At 39.7% G+C, this 16,663-nt stretch overlaps 1 protein-coding gene across 1 annotated transcript in view; it reads left to right on the forward strand.

Annotated features, from left to right (window-relative positions):
• The window catches only part of Eif5b (eukaryotic translation initiation factor 5B), a 58,416-nt gene that overhangs the window by 17,135 nt on the left and 24,618 nt on the right, over positions 1-16,663 (forward strand). Inside the window, exons 2-6 of the mRNA XM_028775402.1 lie at positions 2,717-2,842; positions 2,936-3,020; positions 3,793-4,462; positions 6,591-6,808; positions 7,173-7,323. Coding sequence (XP_028631235.1) covers positions 2,717-2,842; positions 2,936-3,020; positions 3,793-4,462; positions 6,591-6,808; positions 7,173-7,323 — 1,250 coding nt within the window. The remainder of the gene's footprint in view (positions 1-2,716; positions 2,843-2,935; positions 3,021-3,792; positions 4,463-6,590; positions 6,809-7,172; positions 7,324-16,663) is intronic.

Consider the following 16,663-nt stretch of genomic DNA (forward strand, 5'->3'; position numbering starts at 1 on the left):
TCAAGTTAAGACTTGGTCATATTATACTTGATGGATATAGCATGTTTGAGTTTACTGAAAAATCAGAAGCTAAACTATTTCCTAATTTTTTAGGAAGGCACTATAGTTAGGTTTGAACTCGAGTTACTGGTGGAATGCTTTGTAGGCATGTGGCCTTTTGTTGCATATCATATTTAAGCTTTATGTCATAAAGTATTAGAAGTATTAAGAGAGAATGGCTGTCTAATATGTAGCAATTGGTTATCACAATGCTTGATATTAGTAAGCATTCAGAAGCTATCAATTTTTTTTTATAGCCAGAAGAAGTCTTTTAGACTTGATACCATGAAACTGTAATTATTTGCACTATGATTGTAGAGTTATTTGTTCATGGATACTCTGGGGTGGTAATAGAACGAAGAAGACCCCTCATGTTCTTCAGATGGGGCCGATAAATATTTTGGAGATGAGGTGCCAGCCTTCAGTGTTCCCCTTTTCTCTTAGTTTTCAGGAAATGTTGTGTGGAATGTTGACAGAGGTTCCTTTAGAGCTACTCACGGCTAGTCCTGGGCTAGCCTTAGGCTCTTGTTACCTGACGTGACCTGAACATCGTTGATTATTCCCTACTCCCTTTTGTGTATGTCAGTCCTCATATGTTTATCTGACTTGAGTCTTCATCCTGCTTGTGTTAGTACAAGTCAGGTGCCCATTAAGTTCTTAATACAGTCTCTTGCAGGAGCTCCCTCACCAGGTCCCTGCTTCCTGGTAGTTGGGACTGTGCCTACTGTACCATCCATCCTCTTTGCTGAGTTAATGTCTTTCTCTACTCTATTGCTTGTTTCCAAGAAGCTTTACCAGGAAACTTTTCCCTTCCCCAGTATAGATGTGGTGCAAACTGTTCAGTCACATAAAAGTTTCAAGTATCAAATATTTTAATTCTGTTCAACATTTCATGAAAGTACTAAGTTCCTTTATTTCTTGATTTACAGTTGCTCTCCTCTAGCAAGTTTCTTTTCTTTTTTTGTTTTGTTTTGTTTTAGTTTGGTTTTTCAAGACAGGGTTTCTCTGTGTAGCCCTGGCTGTCCTGGAACTCACTCTGTAGACCAGGCTGGCCGCGAACTCAGAAATCCGCCTGCCTCTTCCTCCCAAGCGCTGGGATTAAAGGCGTGCGCCACCACCACTCGGCCCTCTAGCAAGTTTCTTGAAGTTAAATTTAGTATTTGTCAGTATTTTGTTAAACAGTTTTTAATATTGTAAGGAAGCAGTTAATGTATTTTTCTTTAGAAGTTCTCTATACCAGATTCAGATTAAACAATCTAAGGTGTTCCTCTGTTCCATAAATCTTTTGATGTCTTTTTTAAAAATAGTATTTTATTGTATGTATATAGTTGTTGTGCCTGGATGTATGTCTGTACAACCCATGTGTGCCTAGTGTTGGAGGGGGACAGAAAAGGGCATTGGTCCCTTTGGAATTGGGGTTTTCGATGCTTGTGAGCCACCACATGGGTGCTGGGGATTGAACCCCGGTCATCTGCAAGAGCAGCCAGGGCTCTTACTGCTGACCCATCTCCAGCCTGTAGAGACAATTTCTTATAAGCATCTTTTGTCAAAAAAAAAAAGCTTATGGCCAATGAACTTATGCAGAAAATAGGAGAATGGGACATCTGGAAAGGATAGAAAGAATTCTGGGAAATAGAGGTGTGGGAGGTGTAGGAGATTCACCTCAGAATGCTGACAGGATGTAAAGTAAACCAGCAGGTAGCTGAGCTCAGGTTAGAATGAAAGGGATAATAAGAGCAAATCAGAGAATAAGCCGAAGCTTATGGCCTAGGCACTCACTAATAAATAATTAGTCTCAGTGTCATTAATTCTGGGAATTAAGTGGATGGAGGAAAACTTGATTCTTTTTACATTAGCCCCCATCTTTTGATTCTTAATGTGTCATTCAAATGAATTTAACATACTTTTTGTACTTGTACATTTCAGAATGACTGACCTTGGCTTTCTATAGATTTTAACTTGACTGGAACTTTTTGGTTTCTCCAAATAATATAGGTGAGACATTGTAGACTGGAATCAGACATGTGAGAGATTGCCAGTAGGTTTGGTTCTAGATTTGAGAGCGCGTGAGTGCACGCACACACGCGCGTGTGGTGTGTGTGTTATTTTGTGAACCATACTTACCTCATGTAAGTATGTGTATAGTCATGCTTTTCTCAAGGTATTGAGGTCTTTGTGTAGTCTCATTTTCTCAACTAGTAAAATTAGATAACAGACTAGTTGGTTTCTGAAGTTCTTCTACACTCCAATTTCTAGTATTTTAAGTGAAAAATGTATAAGGGTCTACATATTTATATTTTATGATAACTTGTTTTATACTTTGGTTCTTTTGTGTTTTATAAAAGTAACTCCATTCAGGTCTACACATGCATGCTTGCGTGCACAGATGGTCATTACTTGTAGAAGTTATTTTTTTCCATTCCCTGCCTAGGCTGTTTGCTTGTCTGTTTTAGGGGTAGGGCTCTTGATTTTATACCTTCTGGGTTTGGCATAGTGATCTTTATGGAAGAAGACAGAGTTTGGTAAGTAGGTAACTGTGCTATTATGAGAACTTGATGAGTGTCTCTCTGTGTTGCTAATACGTGAAAGAGTGTAAAATAGCAAGGAAATACCTGTGTAAGTGAACTAGTAGTTTGCTTGTTGTTGAGTAACATTTTGTTCTTTGTTTTCATTTCAGTACCAAGGATGATACTGATTTGGGCGCCTTGGCTGCAGAAATAGAAGGAGCTGGTGCTGCCAAGGAGCAGGAGCCTCAGAAGTCAAAGGGGAAGAAGAAAAAGGAGAAAAAGAAGCAAGACTTTGAGTACGTTTGTAAAAGCATTTAGATTTTCATAGCTTGAGAATTGCAGCCATCTGATGCTGCCAGTGCTTCAAATCCTCTCCGCTTCTCTTCTAGTGAGAACGATATTCTGAGAGAGCTGGAAGAGTTGTCTCTGGAAGCCCAAGGCATCAGACCTGACAGAGAGGCTGCTGCAGTCAAGGTGAGGGAGAGCACCCTTTTTTTCTTGGCGATGTTTTGGGAGTTGCCTGGTTTGGAAACCTGTGGTTGTGGATATGTTAATAGTTTCTATAAAACAGGTCAAAGGGAAGAACAAGTTTTCAGAAAAAAAAGCAGTAGTTTTTAAAGCTTCTGATTGATAAAAATACACTTTATATAGGAATCTAGCAGTACTTAATGTATTCCCTGTTCACACAGACACTTGAGGTCAGTGATGACATCACCCTCCACCATCAGTTGTCTATGTAGTTTTCATTGTTGTTTCAGGGCACCTGGATTTTGAGGTGTGTGGTGATTGTGAGGCATAGAACTAGTTGGTTGGATTTTTTTTTCCTACTTTTTCCCTTTCCTTTTTTCTTCTAGATTTTTGTTTTATGTGTATGAGTGTTTTGCCTGCATATATGTACATGCCCCATGTGTGTGCCCAGTGCTCACAGAGGTCAGACAAGAGGCCATTAGATCCTCTAGAGCTGGAGTTACAGATGGTTGTGAGCTGCTTTGTGAGTGCAGGAACTAAACCTGGGTCTTTGCAAGAGCAATAGTTGCTCCTAACTGCTAAGGTATCTCTCCAGACTCATACTTTAATATTCTAGTGAAACAAGACAAACAGTCCTGCTTCCAAAAAAGGTATTAAAGTGTGCACTGAGTGAAGTGCTCGATGCTGAGGAGGCCCATTACCTTTAAGGGATGACAGAGTCCTGTTACCTTTAAAGGATGACAATCTGTTGACATTTCTAACAAGGGATACTTTTTAGCCTACAGAAAGCAATGAAGAAGAATCTGCCTCAAAACAAGATAAAAAGAAGAAAGGACAAAAAGGCAAGAAAACAAGTTTTGATGAGAATGATAGTGAAGAATTGGAAGATAAAGATTCAAAGCCAAAAAAGACTGCCAGACCTAACTCGGAGGCACTCCTCTCTGGGAGTGAGGATGCTGATGATTCTAATAAACTTTCTAAAAAAGGTAGAAAAACCCAGAAATCAACTAAAAAACGGGACGGGTCAGAAGATGATGAAGACAATAGCAAAAAAAGTAAAGAACGTTCAAGAGTGAACTCCTCTGGTGAAAGTGGTGGTGAGTCCGATGAAATTTTGCAGTCCAGAAAAGGACAGAAAAAAAATCAGAAGAACAAGTCAGTTCCTGCCGTAGACAGTGGGAATGAGGACGATGATTCTTCCTTCAAGATTAAGACAGTGGCCCAGAAGAAGGCAGAAAAGAAAGAGCGTGAGAAGAAGAAGAGAGATGAAGAGAAAGCGAAGTTGCGGAAGATGAAGGAGAAAGAAGAGCTAGAGAAGGGCAGGAAGGAGCAGAGTAAACAGAGGGAGCCTCAGAAGAGACCAGAGGAGGAGGCCTGGATGCTCAGAGGGACTCCTGATACAGGAGCTGCCTCAGAAGAGAAAGGAGACACTGCTGCAGCTCTGGAAGGTGGGTCATAGCCATAGAAGTCTCTGGTTCATGTTAAGTCTAAGTTGTGGTCATTGGCTGTGATACTGTCTTGTGACTTGTCCTCATGCACATGTGCGTGTGTGTGTGTGTCCACTCCCTATGTGTGTGGATATGGAGGCTGGAGGCCAAGTCTGCTTTCCATGGTACGTTTTTAATAGTTACATCATTTCCCCATTGCCTTTCCATATACTCCTCTTTGCTCTCTTTCAATTTCATGGCCTCATTTTTTTCCCCATGAATTGCTGTGAGGTTGAGTCTCCCAGGAATGTCAGAAACTTCAGGCATAAAGTCTCACCCAAATAACTGTCTGAACAGGAGTTGAATAAAGACAACACTAGATAGGTAGGTACATTAAAGCCAGTGCCTCAGCTCTGCACAGAGAACCACAGGCAACCAAGGAATGCTGAGATAGAACATGAGAAATAGTCTTCCATCTGATTTTTTGAGACAGGATCTTACTGAACATAGAGTTAGTGTTTCAGGTATGCTGGCTGGTCAGCAAGCAGTGCTGTCATGTCTGGCTTTTTATGTGGTCACTGGGGGTGTGATCTGAATTCCTCATGTCTTCACGGCAAGGACTTTACCCATTAAACCATTTTTCCAGCTACTTATTTGTACAATAGAAATATAATGAAGTTTTATTATGAATACTTGTTTTGCTGTTAATGAAGGCTAAGTGGCCAAAGAGATTTCCTTCTCAAAATTCATGTCAAATGTTAACTAAATTCTTCCCTTTCTATTAAAAACCAAACAAAACAAAAAACAAAACCAAAAACCCCAGCTTAACCTTTGAAATATAAAAATAAAAAGTAAAATAAGAGACTTAAATTATTGGGAGGCAGAGACAGGCAGATTTCTGAGTTCGAGGCCAGCCTGGTCTACAGAGTGAGTTCCAGGACAGTCAGGGCTACACAGAGAAACCCTGTCTCGAAAAACCAAAAAAAAAAAAAAGAGAGAGAGAGAGAGATAGGGACTTAGATACATCACTTAAATGACAGGGAGCATGTTTTTGTTTCTCCTTTTTAAAAAAAAGCAAATTTGTTCCATTTACTTGTTGGTATGTGAGGGCATACATGTGCCACATCATATGGGGAGAGGCTGTCAGAGGACAGCTTCTAGGAATCGGCTCTCACTTTACCATATCAGCTTCAGGGGTCACACATGGACTACGCACTGCTGAGTCTTGTTACTGGCCCCTCTTTTGTCTTTTTTGGTGATTGAAATAAATTTTTCAGTAATTGAAATCTGAATATTCTAGCTGACTGCTTTCTTTTTTTGTTTGTATTATTTTTTTTGTTTTTTGTTTTTTTCGAGACATGGTTTCTGTGTGTAACCCTGGCTGTACTAGAACACACTCTGTAGACCAGACTGGCCTCAAACTCATAGAGATCTACCTGCCTTTGCCTTCTGAGTTCTGAGTTAAAGGCATGTGCTGATTGCTTTCTGTTAGAATAAATATATTTAAATATCAAGTCATTTAGATTTCTAAAAATAATAGTTTTTTTCTTAGACTAGAATGATTTTAGTTAAAAAAAAGGGGGGGGCCCAAGTTTTTAACCACTGAAAATTTTATTCTCTGAATTTTAAGGAGAAACACCATCACAGGAGTATCACAGATTTTATTTCTTCAGTGCTTTTGAAGTAAATTATATTTTTGTATTTTGTTCCCATACCCCCATATTCTCGGCATCATTTTCATCAGTCCCATCTAACAGAAGTAAAATGACTTCAGTACCTAAGTAGGCTTGAGCTGGTCTGGTTCTTTAGAATTTCAGACCTGTGCTGTGATTACCCAGCAGAGATCCCTGACACATCTGCTGGCTTTTTACTGCTGATAGAATCTGTGTTCATCGGGATGACTCAGGCCAACAATAGCATTGGCAGATGCCTGGTGGGTCAACTGTGATATCTGATAAGCCTTTCTAGGCACAAGGGTCTCAGGATGCTGTGATCCATGCCACTCTATGAGAACTGGTGGCAGAAGCTACAGTGGTCCTTGAATTCTGGCTAGTATATATTCAACTGCCATAGAAATCAGCTTGAGTGCTTTGCTTTTATTTATTTATTTATTTATTTATTTATTTATTTATTTATTTGGGGGGGGTAGATGACAATGAAGGAGACAAAAAGAAAAAAGATAAGAAGAAAAAGAAAACAGAAAAAGATGAAAAAGAAAAAGAGAAGAAGAAAGGCCCTAGCAAATCCACTGTTAAAGCTATCCAGGAAGCGTTGGCTAAGCTCAAAGAGGAGGAGGAGAGACAGAAGAGAGAAGAGGAAGAAAGGATTAAGCGGCTCGAAGAGCTAGAAGCCAAACGAAAAGAAGAGGTATGTTTTTCATGAAGTTGTAAATTCTGATAGTGGGTGACCTGTGACCTGTTCTCTGTGAAGTCTGCATGTTTATATGGCATTGCAGTTACACTCAGTGCTCTGATACACAATAAGATGGAGGAGGTACAGGAAAGCCTTCCTCATCTCCCTATGGAGAGATGAAGTTGCATGTGTGTCACTGCCAGTAACATGCCCTAGTGTTATTTAAAGAATAATGTGTAACGTTTGGATATCTTCAGTTGTAATCTCCCAACATACTTTGCATGCATTTTAAGACTTTTGAAGTTTGTGTTGTTTATTTTAAACTTTATAGTTCATTTAGCTAGTATAGTTTTTTATATGCCATGTACTTTTCGTTTAGGAACGATTAGAACAAGAAAAAAGAGAAAGGAAAAAGCAAAAAGAAAAAGAAAGAAAAGAACGGTTAAAAAAAGAAGGAAAACTGTTAACTAAGTCCCAAAGAGAAGCCAGAGCCAGAGCTGAAGTGACCCTTAGACACCTCCAAGCTCAGGGTAAGTAGTGGCCTTGATAGCTCAACTGTGAGTGCCCAGCTTCTCTCAGACAGATCCCTGATACAGGAGCAGTAGTTCAGTGGTGTGGGATTGAATCTGGGAAAGCCGTGTTAAAAAGTAAGGAACAGGTGGGGGCCCAGCACTTGGGAGGCAGAGACAGGCAGATTTCTGAGTTTGAGGACAGTCAGGGCTACACAGAGAAACCCTGTCTTGATTTAAAAAAAAAAAAAAGTAAGGAGCAGTGTGCAAACAATGTGCCATTATTTAGGAGAATGCTTTCTATGCTATGATGGAAATTTGTGTGCAAATAATAAATTTCTATGAAATTTGTACTCCAACAAAGTAAAAAAGTGAAAGTTAGACCTTTTAGCCAGTTTCACAGATTACTAACCTTTTTCCATTTTTATTTTATATTCCTTTTTTCTGACTACTGTTTTCCCCCCCTGGAGTTCTTTGAAGTGAGTTATAGACACTTGTTTTCTTACTTTTTCTCCAGATTATTTATAGATGCAGAAAATAAGAGTATTTTGCTTCGCATAAGAAGAATATATATTATCACAAACAATATTGAGGTTTTTCAAACCTTTTTTGTAGGTACATGCATGTGTGTGCACATGGGGGTTAGAGGTCGACACTGAGTGTCTTTTTTTTTTTAAGCAAAAGTAAAGTTTAATTTGTTAAAAACAAGCTGAGGGGTTGGGGGCGGGCTTAGGGTCAGCATCACTTCTAGGAGCCAAGGAACTTGAAAGCACACCAGATGCTCTCTGTACGTATCCCTCTGTGCCTTCAAGCTACTGAGCACAGAGTGTCCTTTACCCAGCACCAGGTAAACTTCTTGCCAGTGTTAGCTCAGAGGCCGACAGAGCATAGAGTCCCTATCTGTACCTCCTCCCGAGGCAACTCTAGACCTCCTGAGGTATAAAGCGACAAATCTCCTGCCACACGCAGCACTAGAAGCCCAGGTGGAGGAATTTGAAGGGAGGAGGGGTCTTAAGACAGGGCATCTATAAGGTCAGGGCCAAAGGCACAATGTGAGCAAGAAGATGCAGTTAGTCCCTATGTAGGGAGAAGGGTCAGGACACAGACAGGCCAGGCTCACAGAAAGCAGGTCATTTAAAGAGCAGGTCTGACCAGGGCAGGAGGCACTGTACTAGAAACTTGAGGAGCAAGCAGAGGGGTAGGTGTAAAGTCTTCCCAGAGGGCACAGGGGCAAGAGCCAGCCGGGCTATCAAGACCTTTCTATCAGCTCCCGTCAGACACCCTCAATCCATCCTTAGGGTCAGTTGCTCTATGTTACCAACCTGGAAATGTTCCAGTACTCTCCAGACCATGGTGTCTGATCCCCAATAGGTGCTCATTGAGTGTAATCTCCACATCCTGGGTAGATAGTTCAAATTTGAGGGAGAGATGGAAGTAATCTCGTGGGGGAAATTGACCACCTGACTGACACAAGTGGACAGATATACAGATTCCGACCCTGTTGCAGTATGGTGAATGGGTACAAGTGTCCAAATTTGTGACCAGCCACAGTCTATGATGTTCATCCTCATAGATGCCAGGTCTTCTGAGGATCAGGATGTGTAGGAGTGACATCTGGGGAGGAGGAGCCATGCAAGCCATAGTGAGGAGGGAGTCAGACGGGGCAGGACAGAGAACTCACCACCGACACTGAGTGTCTTAATTGCTTCTCCATCGTATGCTTTTTCGACAGGATCTTTGGTTAAACCTAGAGCACAACACTTGTCTAGAGTGGGTGACCCATTGGGTCTGCCTGCCTATAGCCCCCCAGTGCTGAGGTTATAGGTGTGCACTGCTGCTCTGGGCAATTTTGTTTGCTTGCTTTTTAGTGTGAGTGCTGGATGTCTTAATGCATCCTCATGATCACCCCACAGGTGTTTCCCAGCTGAGCCTCCTACTCAGCCCATGAATTACTTTTTTATTTCTAACTTCTTTGTGTTTTCATTATTTTCCTCGGACTTTCAGAGATCTTATAAATGGTTTGGTTTAAATCTGGATCCAGATATGAGTGACAAATTACATTTGGTTGATAGGTTTGTCTGTCAGTACTCCCACTCACCTCCATTTTGCCATGTAGTTATTGACCATACTGGAGAATTCACTAGAATTTCTCGAATTCTGAATTTGTAGAATTACATTCTCCTGGTGTTGGTAAACAGTTGCTTTTATTTTGAATTTCTTAGATCCCACAGCTTGGCTGCTGCTTAGTGGTGCTGTGTGCTTCCTCACATCAGCTGGGACAGAGTTGGGCTTTCTGATGTATAGTGATGTCAGGTTTGAAGAGCAGCCCTGTTTATTGTAAAATGAAGCAAAACAAAGAACCAAACCTTTCAGTAATAGTTCTGATGTCCAGTCAGTCGTCATCTTTTACTCAGTATTCTTTAGGAAGTATAACATTGGTAATAATTAATTTTGCCTTTTATTCTACATTGAATTAGGCAAGCTATCTAAATAAAAACTTTCCCCCAAACATAGCTTTCTTACAGAAATATCAAGATAAGTGTTTACTTTTCCCCTTGTAAGATTTCAAAATAATCAGTTGGTGTCTGATAGCCTTAAAGGGTGCCTCATGAGTTTAATTCTGGTTTTTGTTTTTGTGAATATATTAATTTAGTGGAAATTACCGATTTTACCTTTTGAAGTTATGATGTATTTGATATTCATTGTATCATCTTTCCCAATGGAAGTCCATGGGACTGACTGTTCACATGACCACGGTGTTAACTGATTTCTTCCTTCTAGGTTCACCCGCAGTTTTGTTGTAGATTTGGAACTAGCTATTTATCCACACATCCTTGGTTCTTGTCCTAGTTGATGGTGTTTAAAGATGACAAATCAGTCATATAATGGTTTTTTTTTAAACTGATAAGACCTAAAATAATGTCTTTGCTCCATTGAGAAGACTTGAAATTTCTGGGTCTTCTCTTAATTTCCTCCTTATGTTCCTTAAACTTTATGCAGTCATGTAAGGGGCTTGGTTAGAATTATATCAGTGACTCAGATACTGTGTACTTTGTAACTGATGCTGTGGTGACCTTTGACATTACTTTTGAGTCATATCATCATAGGAAATGGTGATGCACCGAGCTGAAGCAGTTTGCTCAACAGACAGAAACCTAATTTGTTTCTTGTGATGAATCTTTATTATGTTTGTTATGTAGATTTCAGAAAATTTAATAACTAGGGATATACCTTAAAACCTAGTGGTGTTAGAGAATACAGTTGCATATAGTTAGTGCCCAAGCAGACTTCAGAAGCCACTGGTGATTAAAGGCTTTTAGAACATATTTGAATGGAACAGGAAGAAAATTTTCCAAGCTCAGAAATGCTGTTTTATGGAGTAACTACAGAAGTAATTAGATGGAAATTAAGATTTTAAATTATTTACTATCAGTCTTTATCAGCCTTTAGTACCTGCTTGGAAGAGATTGTTTCTCAAGAGGCAACTCTGGCCACGGTTCTCTTTTTCTCAGTCTTTAATGCTGTTCTTTGCCTGACAACTTCTGGTTCCACATGGTCTAGTAATAGAAAGTTTTACTTCTTCAGCTTGTGAAAGGGTGTCCACAGTCTAACAATGTGAATACTCTCAGCAAAGGATCCTCTAGTGTTGTCTCACTCTTGTCTTTGAAAGGTAGCTCAGTAGGTGGAGATAAGTTATCACATCCATTACCTAGAACAATGTAAAACATACTCAGTAAATCCAGAATGTACTCTTGGGTATCTGCAGGGGTTTTCTGATATCTGAAAATTGCTGCCGGAGGTTTCAATCACCTTGGAGAACTTGTGTGTGATGTCTTGATTGCATAGAAGTGCTGGTGTTGATCACAAGTGTAGTATTTTAAGAACCCCCTTGATTAAGTCTGGCGTAACCTACCTGCAGTTTTCTCCTTTGGCTTAAGCTGGTGGATGTGGGCTGCTAGGCGGGGAAGCTGTACTGTCTACTTCATGTAACCTTTCTTTGGTTTGCTTAAAACATTTTTGTTATCATAGTTTTAACACTGATCGTTGCAGTTCTAGCTTTTATCATTACCTATCTACCTACGTACATACAATACACACACACACACACACAAAACTATAAGGTTAGAAACATTCTGAGTCTTATTTTTTATTTAATTCAAAATCCATACCATATACTCCTGCTGCTGTCTGTATTATAAAACTTGTGATCAGATTGAATGCCTGTGTTAGCTGAAAGGTGTTTGAGTGTCTGAAATGTGTCTGAGTGTGTTAAAGGAGTAGAGAAGAGGTTTGCAATATGCAACCATTCATTTGTAGGTCTGAACCACTAATTGTAAACTGAGAGGAGTATATGTCCTCATATTTAGTAATGTTACAAATTAGACACGAGTTTGCTCTAGTGTCTCAGCAGTACTTCTTTACTTACTTTATTTGGGAGACAACATTAAAATAATAAAAATGATAACCACAAATTCAAACAGAAATAGATTAATGACTTGAAATTAGAAGTTTTACTTTGGATAAGTCACTGTATTAAATCTCACTTGGCATTGTACTTTTTAAAAAAAATAGTGAGTGGAAGTTAACCAGAAAACATTTAATTTTGAAACATAGTAAAGGGAAATCCATACACAAATGACTGGGAATTGTTGGCAGTGATGCTATTGGACCTGTGGGATCTGGACATTCACCCAGTGAATGGCAGTGTCAGTCTCTGCGGATCTTGCAGAAAAATTTAACAATATACATAAAGGACCATTAGAAAGCTTCGTTAACATTGTCAAAAAGCCAAGGAAATGTTTACTATGGAATGTTAAGTTAAAAGAAGAAAAGAGTGTCCTTTGCATTTGCTTCTCAGTAGTTCTAAGTTGGCAGAAAGCACAGATGCATTATTATAACTGTGTTGTAAATGAGCACAAACTACCTGAGGACTGCACACATTTTATAGCTTACAGTTGTGTAACTGAAAGGCAGGACTGACTGAGGTGTTGGCAGGGCTGTGTGTTTGTAGAGCTTTTGTGCAAGAACATTCTGTGGTCTTTTCTGCCTTTAGAGGCCTTCCACATTTCATAGCTCACAAGTGTCCTTCATCTTCAGAGCCTTGAACCTTCTAACTTTCTGTTGAGCTACATTCCCCTCTGATCCCAGACTCTTCTGGAAAAGGCTCTTTACTCATGAAGAATTACACAATGAAGTTGGACTTATCTAGATAATGTAGGATAATTTCCGTACTCCACACTCGTTTAAGTGCTTAATTTTCAGTCATGTCCTGTAGTGCTGTCTTCATTGTCTGTCTGCTCTTCTTCCTCCACATTTCCACTAGTGGGATTTAGGACATTAGCCTCTTTAGGAAGATCATTGTTCTGCCTTCCACAGTTAAGATGTTTTTTCATTTTCATTGTGAGTTCTCTAAAGTTTCAGTATTTGGTGTGTGTTGTGTTTCATCCTGTCTCTCTTGGTGAGTGGAGATGAAGGATGGGGAGCACGCGAACACTGCTGTCATTCATAGTCACCTGTCACTTGAGTTCTCCAGTTGGGGATTGTGGAAAACAGCAGATTTATTTGAAGTACAATCAAGAGACAGATGGCAATAAACTTTGTTACTAAGGATGTGTTTGAGAAAGTAGTATTGAAATAGATCCTGTGTTCCTCTTTCTGGCTTCCCTCTGAGAGTTTTAGAGGCAAGTAAAGTTCTTTTGTCAGTTGTAGCCTAATTTCTGTACCGTGCTTCAGTAATTTACAGCCTCAGTTTATGGACTGTATCATAATGGTGAAGGTGTTTATGGTCGTTTGGTGAATGAGAGGAACAAGAGTCCCAGAATTTTCCTTTAGCTGTAAAATTTTAAATAATTGTCTTCAGTTTTGAATTGAGTACATTATTGTGTAACATTACATGAAATTAGAGTAGTATACCCATTTGTTTGCTTAATGGTGGCCAGGGTTTCTGAGTAAGGGATCTCTGGTATCAGAAAAGTTTAAGGGAACTCACTTTTTTCACTGATAGCTTGTTTTCCTCTAACTTTGTCTGAGTGGCACTAGTGTCACAGAGTTGGAAACCCCAAGAGACCATTGATTTCTGTGGAGTAATAAGTAGCTGACTCCTTGTCCCTGTGGTCAGTTGTTTTGGGGCTCAGGCCCAGCTAAAAGGGGAGGGCTACTTTTAAAGGCAAAAGGCCAGTCTTTTGCAGACCTGTACCATCACAGGTAGGAAACATCCCCAGGTCTTTTGCATTCTTGGAATTCCTGATATTGTCTTAACAGCCTCAAGTTGCTCACAAGGCTGCCCTCAGACCGATGCTCTGCTACTCTCCACTACTGCTGTGTCAACTACTATGAAACTTCTCTCCTTAGAACAGCTGAGCTGTGGCATGATATAAACTAATGGCAAGATTGTTAATGCCAAAGATTCTAAATCATCATGGCCAGATTAACTAAAGCAAGCAATTAAAGCAAGCTTCTAAAGTTGGTGTACACAGGCTGCCTCCCCCTCAGACGAGATTCAGAAGGTCAGCACCAGATGTGGGGAAGGTATGATGCAAGGTAGTTATAAGGTAGTCATAACAACAGACGCTCTAGTAGCCTTTGGAAGCAGAGGCATGCCTGCCATTTCCTGGAACAGGCAGTACAGAACCAGTTGTAGTTAAGGATGGAAGTGGGCCAGAGCAATCCTTGAAACAGATTTAATCACAAACAGGAATGAACCTAGTTTATCTTTACTATGAGATGGCTTTCAAGCCCAAAACGAAGGCAGGCTGGTTCACCAAAGACCCTGACTTAGTTTCTCCGGTGCCTGATGAAATACTGCTTCTAAATAGACTGTGCAGAGGAGACAGTGCGCTTCTCTTGCCCCGTTTATTCAGAGAGGAACGCTTACATAGATAAGGAACCTTTTATGTTTTAAAGGGGGGAACGACCAGGTATCTATGATTTATGACTTAAGAGCTAGTTCTTGAAAATAGTCAGTAAAATGTACAAGCCATTAGCTGCATTCACTAAGAAAAACAGACTGTTTAAAGCTAGTGCCAGTAGTGATATGGAGGGTATTCTGTGAACAATTATATGCCTCTATATTTTAAAATGTAATGCAATAAACAACTTTTTTTTTGGGGGGGAGGGTTGGAGACAAGGGTCTCTCTGTGTAACCCTGGCTATCCTGGAACTCACTCTGTAGACTAGGCTGGGCCTGAACTCAGAAATCCACCTGCCTCTGCCTCGCAAGTGCTGGGATTAAAGGCGTGCACCACCACTGCCCGGCAATAAACAACTTTTAAAAGATACAAAACTATTGCTGTGAAGAGACACCATGACCATGACAGCTCTTATAAAGGAGAACATTTAGTTGGGGCTGGCTTACAGGTTCAGAAGTTCAGTCCATTATCTTTGTGGCAGGAAACATGACAGAGTGCTGGCAGACTTAGTGCTGGAGAAGGAGCTGAGAGTTCTCTTGATCCCAGGGTAGCAGAAGGAATGCAGTGCCACACTAGGCGGAGCTTGAGCACAGGAGACCTCAAAGCCTGCCTCCACAGCTACACACTTCCTCCAACAAGGCCACACTTTCTAATAGTGCCTCTCCCTATGACCAGCATACCAGCACTAGAGTCTGTGGGGGCCGTTGTCTGTTCAAACCACCACACAGTTCTTTGTTTATTTCAATTTTACTAAGTTAATTTCTGACAACAACAAAAGTCCCAATTATGTTACCATGAACTTTAAAAATGATTAAGGAATGCATTAGACCAATTATACATTATATATATTCTCCAAATAACTAATGTTACTTTGAGAACACTGTAACATACTAAGACAAAGGCATTTCAAGAGAGGAAACTCGTGCCTGTCCTTCTGCCTCAGTGTCTTTTAAGTATTGGGATTACAGGTATGAGCTATAATACCTGGCCATTTACAAACATATATGAGAAAGTGTTCAACAGAAGTTTAGCAAAGTAACACACATAACAGTTACTCATACACATATTCCCCAGATAGATGGATGGATGGATAGATGGATGGATAGATGGTTGGATAGGTAGATAGATAGAGGGAATGGATATTTACAAATATGTATTGATTTACATAGGTATTTACATATATTATACATATAGATAATCTCATTATAAGTTGGGTATAATCCTGGGAATGTAAGGATTACCTGAATGTTTTGAAAAACCAATCACTATCTTCTCATTTTAGCAATCTAAAGAATAAAAATTATATGATCATATCAGTGAATTCAGAAAAAACATGAGTTGACGTATACAAACAGTATCATTGAACTTCCTTCTCTGACATTTTAAGATTTCAGTTTCCTTCTGCTATATTCCCCCATGCCCCAAAAGGCACAACTGTTAAATTAGTGGTGAAAAGCTGTAAAAGAAACCTTAACAGTGGCCGGAAAAGATGGCTCAGTGGCTAAAGACACTTGCTGCCAAACCTGTTACCCTGACTTTGATCTCTGAGACCCATATGATGGAAGGAGAAGAACAGACTCTTTAAATTGTCCCCTGACTCACTTCCAAATATTTGACTGTATGCACACACATACAACTAATGTAATTTTTAAAATTAAATTTTAAAAACCCTTACATTATGGAAAAGTCAGGGCAGTCTTTGCTCACCATACTCATCCAGTGTTGTGCTGTGACGTCCTAATGTATGGAATTGAGCAAAGAAGCCATGAAGCTATCTCTGCAGGTTATGGTCATCAGCATAGAAAAATGCCATGGCATCTTCTGGAAGCGCTAAGGATGAGGGTTACCAAGGCTGTAAGTAGCAGATAGCAGATCAGTGTGTAAGCATCAGTTTCGTTTTCATGCTATTAGCTGAAAAAACAAAAAATTGAGCAGTAACATTTATTAAACCAATCCAAAAAATAAAGTTGAAGATTTATAAATCTATTACTTGTAGTACCTAAATCTGAAATTTGTAAAACAGCAAAGAATAAATCAAAATAAGTACTGTACAAAATATACTGTTAACCATGAGACTCAAGACTGTGAAGCTTTCCCTAATTTGGTTTGATTTACCCATGGATTCAGTGGAATCTCAACTGAAATCACAGAATGACACTTTAAGGTACTCTGTTACCTCCTTCTAAAACGCAGATGTGAAAAGATTGATGCAGAATAGCCAAAGTGACTGCTTTAAAACCTTTTTAGGTTTATTTAAGCTGGGCATGGTGTGGACATGTTTAATTCTGGTACTTAGGAGGCAAATGAGTTCCAGGACAGTCAGAGCTACATAGTAAGACTCTGCCTTGGGGGGGTGGGGGGTGGAACACACAGTTTATTTATTATGTGTATGGTGGTATTGACTGCGTATGTATGTATGTATGTATGTATGTATGTATGTATGTATGTATGTA

This window comes from Grammomys surdaster, unplaced genomic scaffold, assembly GCF_004785775.1.
Source record: "Grammomys surdaster isolate TR1022 unplaced genomic scaffold, NIH_TR_1.0 255, whole genome shotgun sequence".
In the NCBI taxonomy this organism is placed as follows: Eukaryota; Metazoa; Chordata; class Mammalia; order Rodentia; family Muridae; genus Grammomys; species Grammomys surdaster.